At 38.9% G+C, this 13,754-nt stretch overlaps 1 protein-coding gene across 1 annotated transcript; it reads left to right on the plus strand.

Moving 5' to 3' along the window:
• The first annotated feature begins 369 nt into the window (after positions 1-369).
• On the plus strand, positions 370-11,180 carry GTPBP8 (GTP binding protein 8 (putative)). Its single transcript, XM_004577899.2, has 6 exons — positions 370-799; positions 3,635-3,733; positions 5,793-5,923; positions 6,824-6,923; positions 9,161-9,279; positions 11,044-11,180. Exons 1-6 carry the CDS (start codon positions 464-466, stop codon positions 11,171-11,173), a joined length of 915 nt encoding a protein of 304 aa, XP_004577956.2. The 5' UTR covers positions 370-463; the 3' UTR covers positions 11,174-11,180.
• The last annotated feature ends 2,574 nt before the right edge of the window (positions 11,181-13,754 follow it).

A 13,754-nucleotide genomic window follows, 5' to 3' on the forward strand; every position in this document is an offset into this window, starting at 1 on the left:
AATAAAAGCGTCCCTCCAACTGCATTTTTCACTAGTTGCTTTCTTTTTTGCAAAAAGCATTTTCCCTAGTGATGTGGACGAATGACAAACGCCAATGAGTAAGACAGCAAGAAACTGCAACAATAAAAACACGCACGGAATCTACCAGGGTTTCACACGTACACTCCACCTTTAAAAATCTTTTAACACCCTCCCAAAAACGGTGTATTTCAATGTCACAGTTGGTTAGTTCAGTGTGTAAAAGAACCCAGTGGGCTTTCCCTGAAAATCACTGCCCTCTTGCTGTCCCCTACGCACTGGAAGCAAAGAACGCAGATTTTTAAAAAAAAAAAAAAAAAAAAAAAAAAAGGTGGGGGGATTAAAAAAGACTACAATTCCCAGCAGACGTCGCGAAAGTAGGTCCACGCACGCGCAGCCCAGACTGCGCGACAAGGTCCCTTAGTGGAGTTTTTTGGGAGACAAAATGGCAGCGCGGGGGCTGCGGCTAGGAGTGGGGAGGCTGTCTGAGGTGCCGGCGGCGCTGAGAGGCGTAGGCCGAGCCTCCAGCTCGTCTCAGGCCTTTGCTGAGGTGCTTCGGCTGCCGAGGAGACAGCTGACGAAGCTAGTGTTCCCCCTGCAGGAACTCGAGCAGTACCTTGCCCCGGACGCGAGGGCGGACTTGCGGCTGAGGATCTTCGACCCGAGCCCGGAGGACATCTCGAAGGCCGAGAGCTTCTTCGCGGCCGGCGCCGGGAACCGCATCGAGTACGTCAGCTCGGCGGTGCGGCTGGACCACGCCCCGGACCTGCGGCGGCCCGAGGTGAGCGCGGCGGCCACCCGGTCCCCGCGCCGGGTCGGAGCGCCAGCCCCAGGCGCTCGCTGCGGTCGCTTGTTCGCCGTCCAACGAGAAATGTTTAAAGGTTTTAACTGAGCTAGAAAAAAAACATGCTGAGAGAACTTAGTGAAATGGAACCTGTAATAGTTTGTAATAGTTTGTTAAATCACCTTGATCAATGTTGTTTTCGACCCACCTAAATCCCACATAACCAGTAAAAATGATTGTATATGTAGCAATAACGTGAAAGATTTTTTAAAACAATATTTTGTTAGTGAGACTCCAAAGTGTATTCTATGGGTATCCTACAATTTAATACAGTATTTTGTTCCAGGACTCCCTGAAGGAAGCCTCAGATCTCTGTCTTTACCTAAAACTGCACCTTGCCATAAGTTTTTTGTCTAAAACTATAATAAGTTAGGTAGTCATTATTCAGAAAGTTCATTAACTGCTTAACACTTTAGAGATGCTATCACTTTTTGACTGTAACTTTGAAGAATTTTTTTGCATCCTGTATTTTATTTTTAAAAATTCAGCTTTAGCGCCTGGCACAATGACTCAGTTGGCTAATCTTTCACTCCCATGCGGCTCCCTGCTTGTGGCCTGGGAAAGCAGTAGAGGATGACCCAAAGCCTTGGGAGACCCATGTGGGAGAACCCGAAGAAACTCCTGACTCCTGGCTTCAAATCAGTTCCACTCCAGCTATAGTGGCCATTTGTGGAGTGAACCAGTGTATGGAAGATCTCTGTCTCTCCTCTCTGCAAATCTGCCTTTCCAATGAAAATAAATAAATTTAAAGGCAGGACAGAGGGAAAGATACGTATATATACATATATGCTTCCATTTATGTGTATCTGTTTCCATATATATGTATTCATATACATATATATGTATTCCATATACATGTATTCATATACATATATATGTATTCCATATACATATATATATGCACTTTGGATTTACTCTGATAAGAGTATTTGAAATTTAAACAGGATTCAGATTAATTTTAAAGGATTAACCTGATTTTTGCTGAGTATGTAGCATGCCTGGCCCCTTCATGCTCATTAATTGCCCCCCAATCCTGTGGATAACCAAAAGTGTCCTTAAAAATTTCCAAAGTATCCCCTAAGAGATAGTACTTATGTAATTTACAATAACACGTTGGTGGTGCTTCTCCTTCAATACTGTATTAAGAAACAGAGCCAAGTATGTTAAAGATGATTATCTAGACTATTTTTTTCCACACAAGGAGAAAAGCTCAGTTAGGCCAAGAGAGGTGAAGGGGAAAGAACAACTCTTTAAATTTGAGTGCTGGTACAACATCCTACAGGAGTCTGGAGTAAAAGTAGTTTTTCCCTGGATGAGAGTTCCAAATATGTGGTACTTTTGAGCCATTTTTGATGATATATATCATTTTGTTTTCAAAAAGCTTCTTAAATTTGGAGTGCATAACAAAAGTGGCAGATATTCTGTAGCACAGTATAATTAAAAACATGGATTCTGGATATAGATTTCAATCCTTTCACTTTATAGCTCAGTAATTTGGAACTAATTACATCACCTACCTCATAGGGATCTTGTACAAAATATATCTTAGGTGTTTTCAAAAAGTATATGGAAATTTGTATTATGAAAAAAATACATGGGTTTTGATTTTGTTTTGCAGCATAGCAAACATACCATGTCTAAACAGGATTTAGTTGGAGCCACTAAGAAGGGTAAGACATCAGTTTGAAAGGAGCTCCTGTTTGAAAACAAGGCTCCGAAAGAGGCCACCAGTTTGTAAATAAACAGCTTGTTTTGAAAGGGGTATGATGATGTTGAAGATGAAACCCACAGTGGCAGGCAGTTCATATAAATTTGCAAGAAAAAATTTATTTTCTTCATGCCCTAACCAAAGAAGAACAGCAAAAACAACAGACCACACTATACACAGCTCCTGTGGAATAAACTTTTTTGATGGATGCCAAAACTGTTGTGCCCACATCATCTGCAAAGCAGTGATAGAGCTTCACCAAAAAAGTTTTAAGCATGTAAAACAAGATCTTGCAGCATTTCCTGAAATAGAACGAGTAACATGGCTTTTCTACCATTATCCTGAAGATAAAGCACAACAAAGCAGTGGCTGCCAACTGTTGGAAGTGGTTTAGTCAAACAGGAGAATGCTGGTCCAGAGCAAGATTGTGGCAAGCGTTCTCTGGCTTCCTGGTGGTGTTTTACTTGCTAAATGTCTGCTCTGCTAAAGAACAGAGCAGATTTAGCAGAGTTAGCCAAAGCCTGCATAAGAAAAACCGAGAGTGAGGGGGAATGTCAATGGGAAATTATTAGGCTTCTGCCTTACAGCCCTGATTTGGCACCTTCCAATCTCTTTTTATATCCTAATCTGTAAAAACATAATCTTTAAAGGAAATTTTTCCCCAGGGTAATATTAAAACCACATGCCATCTCAGGACCCTCAGTTCTCTAGCAATAGATTAGATAGGGGATATCACTGAGAACCTTAGTGTCTTGAACTTGATAGAGCATAAGTTGAGAAATAATGTTTTTAATTTTTTCATCTTTTTCTTGAATTTTTTGCAGTCTGTTTGCTTATGTGGAGTGCTTGGAACAGTACCTAACACATTGAAATCATTCAGTAAACGTTGGCTACAGGCTAAAATTTGAGGTTTGACTAAATTGAAGTCTGTTTCATAGATATATGCTTGGTATATATGAATAGTTCCAGCAGCTTTGCAGTGAACGCATTTAATATAACAACATGATATAATGTATATGCAACTATATTAACTGTACTCAATTATTTCCTTTTTTCTTGCATAGGTGTGTTTTATAGGCAGAAGCAATGTTGGAAAATCCTCCCTAATAAAGGCATTATTTTCATTGGCCCCTGAGGTTGAAGTCAGAATCTCAAAAAAACCGGTATATTGAATTTTTTTTTTTTGTTACCTGGACTAGCTCTTGAATTAATTAAAAGAAATAAAATTGGAAAGTACAAGAAACCATAATTGCTAAGTTGCTAGAGAAGTGATTTCTTTCAAGCAAATAATAAATACAAAATTTCATTAATGGCCTATGTATTTCTCTGAAGCAAAGAAAGTGTGGCTAGGATGGTTTAAGTAGACTGACACCTTGCAGAATTCTTCTGTCCAAATTTTTACAAAGAGTTGCAGGATAAAGTGTTTTAGTGTCGTTCTGCATTTCCTTCTTAGAGATCATCTAGTTCTATGTTGATTTTAGGAGGAATAGCTTTAAAAGATAATTGCTTTATTTTCCCCTCCTTACTGACTCATACACACACACTGTCAGGCGCATTATGCTTTCCCAGAGCTGATTCTGTATTTGACCCAGCCAGCTTGCTCTAGTAGCTTTCATTTTGTAGTTACCTGTACTTCCTTCTCAACAATACAGACTGCCCTTTCCTCGAAACTCATGATTCTTTCCATCCTTTAACCCTTTCAACTTCCTGCCCTGTCTCATAAAAAACAAACAAACAAAGAATTACAACTTCTAGGTAAGGTAAACCCCTTCCTATTGTAAGAGGGAATTTATTCTTGATATTCCCAATCTGTAATTCCAAACTTATTTTACTACATATAGACAAATACTGGGAGCTTAATCAGTGCTTATAAAAATCTTTCTTAAGAAAGCTTATTCTAAAATCCAAACAACTGAATTTTTAAAAAGTCTTTCCTTTTCTGGTGAATACATGTTGTGGGTATTTAGCTCATCAATTGAGTCACTACGTTGGACAATTGAGTCACTACGTTGGATGCTTGTGTCCCAAACTGAAATAGCTGGTTCAAGTCCCAGTTCTTCCACTTTGGGTCTACCTTCCTGCTAATCTACATGTGAGGAGCAGTAGTGCATGTAGTTTTTTTTTTTTTAATAAAGATTTATTCATTTTATTACAACCAGATATACACAGAGAAGGAGAGACAGATCTTCCATCTGATGATTCACTCCCCAAGTGAGCCGCAACGGGCCGATCCGAAGCTGGAACCAGGAACCTCTTCCAGGTCTCCCACGCGGGTACAGTGTCCCAATGCATTGGGCCATCCTCGACTGCTTTCCCAGGCCACAAGCAGGGAGCTGGATGGGAAGTGGAGCTGCCGGGATTAGAACCTGCGCTCGTATGGGATCCTGGGGCTTTCAAGGCGAGGACTTTAGCCGCTAGGCCACGCTGCCGGGCCCTAGTGCATGTAGTTTTAAGCTCCTTACTTGGCCTGCCTCAGGCCTGGATGTTGCAGCCATTTGAGGAGTGAACCAGCAAATGCAAGATGGATCAGATCAGTCTTCTCCACCTCCTGCCTTTCAAGTGAGAAAAAATTTTCATAAAATTTTTAAATGTTCCATAGACCCAAAAGCATGATTAAGCCACATTTTAATATCTTTTTTTAGACAACTGTAATTTAATGCTGTGTATGCTTTTTAAAGAAATTATTTACTGAAAACACTAAAATCCACCTAATAAAACGTACAAAACATCTTGAATTTAGGGCATCAGTATAAATATAAAGAGTTGTCAGGCTTTGGATCTAGATTTAGGAAAACCTTTATAAGTGATGGTAATCATTTTAACCTATCAGTGCCATAATTAATTTCTCTTTAAAGTGGAGACACAGCAGAGTATCGACTAATACAGTCATGCAGTTTATGTAACAAGGGGCATTTTTCATCTGAACTTAATGAAATAGGAAAGATTGCAAAATATTTTGCCTGCATATTCCTCATCCAGAATAAAAGTTCGCCTAAAGTCTTAAGATGCTGTTTTCAAAATGAATTGGAGGAAAGTTTTCTGATTCGGGCTCACCTAGCTCCAGCTGTTTCACTCTGTCATCTTTTACTGTGTCATCATCAGCATAGCTAGAATTAAATACCTAGGCTTTTAAAATCAATTTGTTGATTGAATAGAAAACATTTTGTGATATATAAAGGATATATTTTAAGACAGCTTTTATTTTTCCATTTACTTTGTCAGGGGCACACAAAGAAAATGAATTTTTTCAAAGTTGGGAAGTACTTTACCATGGTCGACATGCCAGGTTATGGCTATAGAGCACCAGAAGATTTTGTTGAGATGGTAGAGGCCTACCTAAAAGAACGAAGGAAGTAAGAAAACAAAAATTTCCTATAATGGTTATACATTAAAATCCAAAGCACATTTTCATCAAGCATACTGTATACATAAGGAACATTTTGGATTTGTCAAATAACTTAATGTAAAAGGCCCATTTTTATTCCTACAGTGTTCTGAAATACTGTATTCAGAATAAAGGTATATATTGCTTGTTTGATTTCTGCCTGTTGATTAGCTTAATGCTAACTTCAGGTGTTTCTCTAAATTGAAATTATAAAGAGAACATCAGCAGAGTTGAGTAAATTTTAAAAAAACGTACTCTTAGCTGGCTAACTTTGAAAATGAAAAATTGTTGGTTATTGTGGTATTTGACATGCTTTCCATAAACATCAATAGATTCTGATCATTCTTAAAATGCCTCAGACATCATACTCTCTGGAAATGTCTGTCCTCCATAGTCAAGTAAGTTCTTTATTTCAAGAATTGTGCAGCCTATAGAAAAGTAATGCCAAACATCTGAAGTGTAAAACATGTTTATCAGTATCTTGCTTGTGGATTTACATAGAAACTATTCATGTAAGAAAATGGTTTGTTGTCTGCTACTCTTAAACATTTCTATAGCAACTTACGGTTAATTGAGCTTCTGTCTTTCTACCACTAGAGTGGTACACAGTTCTTATATAAAGCCCCAAGCAGACTAATATCAATACATGCTTATTGCAACAAATTAATATTCAGTGGGTTTAGTTACTGGAAGTAAATGATATTGAGACCTGTTGGACTATGAGATGAACTGCCTGGTGAATCCCAAAGAAATGTTTAAATTTCGAATTGAAAATTATGTTATTTCATAGCATAGTAAAGGTTCAGGGAGGGGACAAAATGAATGAGTATGTATTATATTACTGCTAGTCTTTTCTGCATTTTTACAGTTTGAAGAGAACATTTTTATTAGTGGACAGTGCTGTTGGAATTACAAAATTAGACAATATTGCCATAGAAATGTGTGAAGAATTTGCATTACCTTATGTGGTAAGTGTTCTTTGGAATCATGGTTGCAGTTAGAAATACGAGTTTTGTCTGTATGCCCCTCTTTTTTTTTTTTCAAAGATTTTATTTTTACTTGAAAGTCAGTATTACAGAGAGAGGGGGAGATAGAAAGATCTTCCATCCAGGGGCTTACTCTTCAAACGGCCACAATGATCAGCACTGAGCCAGTCCAAAGCCAAAGCCAGGAACTGCTTCTAAGGGCTCCCACATGGGCACAGCTGTCCAAGGACTTGGACCTCCTGCTACTGCCCTCCCAGGCCATACGCATGGAGCTGGATTGGAAGTGGAGCAGCCAGGACAGGAATCAGCACCCACATGGGATTCTGGCACTGCGCACGATTAGCCTGCTAAGCCACTGTGCCAGCCCAGGGCATATGCCCTTTTAATGAGTGTGGTGATCTTATCTCTTCAAATGATAAAGAAGAATGCCTTTTTAATAATCTTTTAATTATCAGCCATTAATATTAAAATCACTTCTCTGGTACTTTTGTTGTCAGTTTTAAGTTTCTAAAATTATACTCAGTGTAAAAGTTTTTAAGCTGTTCATTTAATGTTCCCAAATATTTTTGTTTTTAATATACATGTGTATTTTTTATGGAAATGTAAACAGCAGCTTTACAGATAATAACTTACCAGAATATAAATAAAAATAAGTTAAAAAATTGCTGACCTAATTTAGAATTGGAAAATTGTTCCAAGAAATATTCTAAGAGCATATCCCAAACTCAAGCACACACATACTGTACTTTTATATTCATAAAGAAAACAAAATTGGGAGCATCCTGCCAGTGATTTTTTTGTTATTTGACCAAAAATAGAATACAGATCAATAGGTTGGCATCGATATGAATAGTGCTTTGTGAGACTTCTAAATAAAACAGTACTGTTACTTTCTGAGCTGGCATTGTGGAGGTTAAACTGCTGCCTGCAGTACAGCATCCCAAGTCCCAACTGTTCCACTTCCCATCCAGCTTCGTTCTCATGCACCCTGGAAAGCAGCAGATGATGGCCTAAGAGCCACGTGGGAGACCTGGGTGGAGTTCTAGGTGCCTGGTTTCAACTGGGCCCAGCCTAGCCACTCAGCCTTTTGGGGAGTGAACCAGGGAATAGAAGCTTGCCTCACTCTCTCTGCCTCTCTTTCTGTAACCCTGACATTCAAATAAATAAATCTTAAAACACATAAAGTTGCTTTCTAAAGAAAAGTGAAAACTACAATGACTGTAGTTTCCAAAAAATGGCGTAAAATCAGTAAAATTTAACAGTTTAATGTAAATCAAACCATATTATTAGCCACTTGGATTATATGGTTCTTGAGGTTTGCAAAGACCTATGAAACACTAGGGATAACTTAGTTATGAAGTCAAAAGCATCGCCAGTTTACATAGTAAAAATGCTTACATACTGTCAAACCAGTTTTGTTAAATAATAGCCATCCTGCTTTAATGATGTTGGTACCAGTTTGTGAATTCATGTATTTTACATATTTTAACTACTCAGAAATGTTAGCTTCCTTCTTTGAAAAGTAAAATGACACATTTGCCATTTTGGGAAAACACTACCGTTTACGGCAGATTCATTAGTCAAGAAAACCACACAGGTTCTGCTTCTCATTCCTTCTCATTAGCATTTTTCTAACTAAAAAGTGTGAACAAAGAAATCCTCCAGGAAAATTTAAGGTTTTAGTCCTTCATTAATTCTGTAGCCACCATGCCGTCACCTTCTTCCAAAATGTAGTTATATTTGGACAAATAAAGTCCTGTGCTTACTTGAAAGATTACTACAGTAGATGAGAACAGCCGACAGATACCTTTAAGGAATTATTTATGATGAATCAGTGTGTAAATCAAAAATGATCACAAGTTTGCAAATCTGTGTGGAACAAGCTGATACTCATTTCTGAAACATCTATTGTGATCATAAACGCAGTTTGTGCCAATTGTTAGAGTAGCTACAGGGTCCTTCTCCTTGATCTTACCAAGATATTGTGGCCCTGTATTGTTACAGCAGCATTACACAGCAGAATATAGTGTATATTTTATGATTCTCTTATTAACTCGTTTAATCTTCAGAGTACCTCCTTTCTGAGTAATTGTGTCTTATAGATGAGCACATCAACACAGATTCTGTGAGAAGTCGGTAGAGGCTCATATGGTTAGACCTATATAGGCAAAATTGCATATCAAAAATATTTTAATATATTAAATTTTATTTCCTTGTAGATGGTATTAACAAAAATTGACAAATCCTCCAGGGGACATCTTTTAAAACAAGTACTTCAGATCCAACGATTTGTCAACGTGCAAACCCAAGGATGTTTTCCTCAGTTGTTTCCTGTAAGGTAAGCACTGCATTGTTTTTGTAATTCTGAAATTAGTCTCTGATAGAAATTATTCCCAGAAGCCCTCATTTTACTATTAATCTGGATCAGAGTTAAACTCTAATTAGCAAAATGCCTACTGGAATCCCACTTCTTCACTGCAGAAGGCCACCCGGCACTCAGAATCTATAAATTGACACCTCTAAGAACATCACCATTCCCAACGCCAGTGACTGAAAAAAAAAAAAATTAGGTTATGTTACATATGTACACCTTGCTTTAACAGGCATGGCCAAATGCCAGGCCATCCCCCAAGAAGGGAATTTGTCCAGTCCAGAAATGATTATTATAAAATGTCCCATTGTTTCCTTCTGCTGTATCCTTGTGGCGGGTGAAGGGTAAAGTGTGGCAAAAACATTTAGTCCAGTCGACTTGGCCTGTGAGCCTATAAGGCGAAAGTGCTCCTCTTCATGTTCCCAGCAGGGAAAAAAAGTAGAAATGATGAAAGGCCTTTAAGGACTGATGTTAGAATTAGTGTGTTTTATAGATGTTGTTATATAATTTCTTGTCTGACTTTCGCCTATATTGAGTCCAAGCAGATGAGCATATCTGTAAGGACAGAAAATTCTGGAAACTGAGAGAACTGCTGCAAAGAAGTTCATGGTGCCACAATTAGGGTGTGAATCATCCAACTAGTACCTCTTCTTTGAACTGCTTCAGTGTCCCTTCGGTGTAAGAATCACTGTGGGCTATCAGTGGAGGATTGGATAAGAAAGCTATGGTTCATCTACTCCATGGAATACTACTCAGCTATTAAAAAAAACAAAATGCAGTTCTTTGTGGCCAAATGGGCCAAACTGGAAACCATAATGCTAAGGGAAATGAGCCAGTCCCAAAAGGTTAGATACCACATGTTTGCCTTAATTTAACAGGATATGATGTTATGTAAAACATGTTATTTTATGAATATTATGTTATATGTTATACATAAACTGAAATTGAAATGTCAATGAGGTGGTCACAGAATGTGGTTGAGAACCCGCATTTATTTTTAACATATTGGTTACTCATTGCTATGTCAATTAATTCCATAACGATGTAAATTTTTGCTGATGGTATATTGGAAGGGTCTCCCTAAGAAGCCTTTGAACTAGGCTGGACAGTAAGATGCTGGACTCTATGTTTGGTATATGCTTGCAGTGAGGGAATCTCAACTGAACTTAACCTGTGGTCATGTAACAGAGTGGAGCAATCCACCATGGGGGGAGGGTGTGGGGAGGGGTGGGGGAAATCCCAGTACCTATGAAACTAATACAATGTAATTAATGAATAATAAAAAAAAATAAATTAAAAAAAAAAAAGAATCACTGTGGGCTGTTTTCAAGGAGTTTGTTTTAGGCAAAAAGTCCAAAAAGCTGTACATTATGAAGAAGGGAGATAGCAATACAGCAGTTGTTTCACCTACATGGAAAATCAGCACATGTACCCGAGAGACCATGGCTAACTCCTGATGGGCACGCGGAGGGAGGGATGCATAGCGGAAGACAGACAAACAATACACGCAGGGATGGTCATCATTTTGTTTAAAAAGTCAAAACCTGGGGAAAAGGCCTAAGTTACAATGATTGAATTTTTGTCATCAACAAAACTAAAGCAATCGAGACTTAACTTTTGAAAAATAGCAAAATAGAGGATATGGCAAAATGTTTAGACTCGCAAAGGAAATAAGATGCTAGGTAAATCCAGATCTGCTACCACCTCTGACTGTTTTTTCTGTTTTCGCAGTGCTATGACCCATTCTGGAATTCACCTGTTGAGATGCTTTATAGCAAATATAACAGGAAGTCTTGACCTAACAGCTCCTACGTTAGCTGAAGATTCAAAATTCTTTATACCTACTGGACTTGCACACTAGAAGAATCGACATTGTTTTAAGCATATTATTTCTAATGTAGGGAAGGATCACTTGTGCTTTAAAATGTGCATCTTCCGGGCTCGGCGTGGTGGCCTAGAGGCTAAAGTCCTCGCCTTGAACGCACCGGAATCCCATATGGTCGCTGATTCTAATCCCAGCAGCCCTGCTTCCCATCCAGCTCCCTGTTTGTGGCCTGGGAAAGCAGTCGAGGACAGCCCAAAGCCTTGGGACCCTGCACCCATGTGGGAGACCTGGAGGAAGCTCCTGGCTCCTGGCTTAGGAGGCGCAGCACCGGCCATTGCGCTCACTTGGGGAATGAATCATCGGATGGAAGATCTTCCTCTCTGTCTCTCCTCTCTGTATATCTACCTTTTCAGTATAAATAAATCTTTATCAAAAAAATGTGCATCTTCCCACAGCAAGAATGAATTTGCATCAAGGGCTGGCACAGTGGCATATTAGGCTATTCTTCCAGCTGTGGAGCTGGCATAAAACATGGGCGTCAGCTCAAGTCCAGCTGCTCCACTTTCCATCCAGCTCCCTGCCAGTGGCCTGGGAAGGCAGCAGATGGCTTAGACAACTGCACCCTCGAGACTTGGAAGAAGCTCCTGGCTCCCAGCTTTGGACCAGCCCAGCTCTGGCTGTGGCCTCCATTTGGGAGTGCACCTGCAGATGAAAGATCTGTTCCTTTTTGTTTCTCCCTGTCCCTCTCTCTCTGTAACCCTGGCTTTCAAGTAAAACAAAAGTATTTTTTAACAAATGAATTTGCATCTGGGATGAAACAGGTTTATAAGTAATTGAATTAAGCAGTTCATTAAAATAGTTATCACTTACTTTCCTTTACAAATCCAAAACCAAAGTATACAAGAAGCTCATATGATGGAAACATATCACCACTGTGTAAATAAAGGTTTGCCATGTCATTTATTGGGCTTTGCCTTTTAAAGAAAATGTCTATCAAGTTTTTCAAATTTGAAAGGGGCTGCTTTTCTGTTAACTGTTTATAGGAAAGATGCCTCCATGTAAGCCTACTAGTAATCTTTCTAATTGAGTCTTGAATATTAAAAAATTATTCTTGGATCAGATTCGCCGGTCCACATTGGAACCTCCAGTCATTTCAAGGCAGGACACAGGATTCAAAATGAAAGAAAATGCAGACTGGAGAGAACAATGGGGGGGAGGTGAGGAGGACAGGGAGGGGAACCCCAGTGCCTATTAAACTTGTCATAAAATAATTTTAAAAAAAGAAAATGCAAGTTCTATGTCTAATATATACTACATGTTGGACTTTGGGCAAATCACTCAATCTCTGGTTTTTATTTGTATCTGTGGCCTCATAAGCCAATGATTAAAATGATGTTATGAAGCAATGTATCAGAAGACAGTCACATGCCTGTAAAGATAAACTAGAGAATACAGCAAAATGCACTTATTTATTACAAAAAGACATTTGTCAAGGAAGTAACATTTTGTCTAGTAAAAAAAAGCCCAAAAAAAGTAGTATCAGGTGAAAAAATTAGTTTGCAGAGGACAAGAAAAGAAGGCTGATGGGACAAGCTCAGAATTGGTACCTTGTAAGAGTCAAGAAGGAAAGATAAAAGCCTCACTTTGAATTACATTAATGGAAAAGACTTATGAAGATGACATTACCTAGTCTTTTAAAAGTAAGGCTTAACAGCTGTGTGGGCTTTTCAGAAAACTCAATTCTGAATATATTTTCAGTTTTATGATTGATAGAACTGGTCACCTCTAATCAGTGTTTTCAAATATACTATGATAAAATAATTCTCTTAGTAGTCATCCTTCTGCTTGCCACTGTTTTCTTGCTTCGACAGCCTTTGTGGGGGCTGACACTGTGACATGGGGGTCACCTGCAGTGCCAGCATCTCACAACGGGCACCTGTGAGTCTTGATCAGATCCCGCTCCACACAGATGTGCCTAGGAAAGCAGCTGAAGATGGCCCAAGTAGCTGGAGACTACCTTCAGTGGAATCACGTGATATAGAAGCACAAGACTAAACTTTAACTCTCCTAACTACTGTTAATACACATAGGGGCCAGCGATGTAGCACAGTGTGCTGTGCCACCACGTGCAATACCCACATCCCAAAAGAATGCCCCTGCTAATGTGCCTGGGAAAGCAGTGGCATAAAGACAGCTCAAGTGCTTGGGCAACTGCTACCAATGTGGGAGACCTGCATGGTGTTCCAGGCTCCTGATTTCAGCATGGCTCAGCCTTATCCTTTACATGTATTTGGGGGGTGAACCAATGGATGAAAGATTACTGTTTCTAACTCTGCCTTTCAAATAGTTTAGAATAATTTTTTGAATGATACCAAACTTGACATCATTGTTTAAATACCCTCAGAGCCAACTTTTTGAACAACGTACACATATGGCAATAAAATAAATCATAAATTTGTTCCAGCCCCATTCAATGGTCTGTTTTGTATCTTCTCTGTACTTTTTCATTCTACCTTCTCATCTACTTGTTAATTATCTCACTGTATTTAATATAGAAGCATAAGGCACCTTGCATACTTTTAAGGAAAGGTTTTTCTTGGAATCATTCACTGGCATC

This window comes from Ochotona princeps, chromosome 3, assembly GCF_030435755.1.
Source record: "Ochotona princeps isolate mOchPri1 chromosome 3, mOchPri1.hap1, whole genome shotgun sequence".
Lineage (NCBI taxonomy): Eukaryota > Metazoa > Chordata > Mammalia > Lagomorpha > Ochotonidae > Ochotona > Ochotona princeps.

Coding starts and splice junctions, on each gene's coding strand:
- GTPBP8 (XM_004577899.2), top strand. CDS start 464: ATGGCAGCGCGGGGGCTGCGGCTAGGAGTGGGGAGGCTGTCTGAGGTG. Junction 5,924..6,823: donor TACCTAAAAGAACGAAGGAA/GTAAGAAAACAA, acceptor GCATTTTTACAG/TTTGAAGAGAACATTTTTAT. Junction 9,280..11,043: donor CCTCAGTTGTTTCCTGTAAG/GTAAGCACTGCA, acceptor CTGTTTTCGCAG/TGCTATGACCCATTCTGGAA.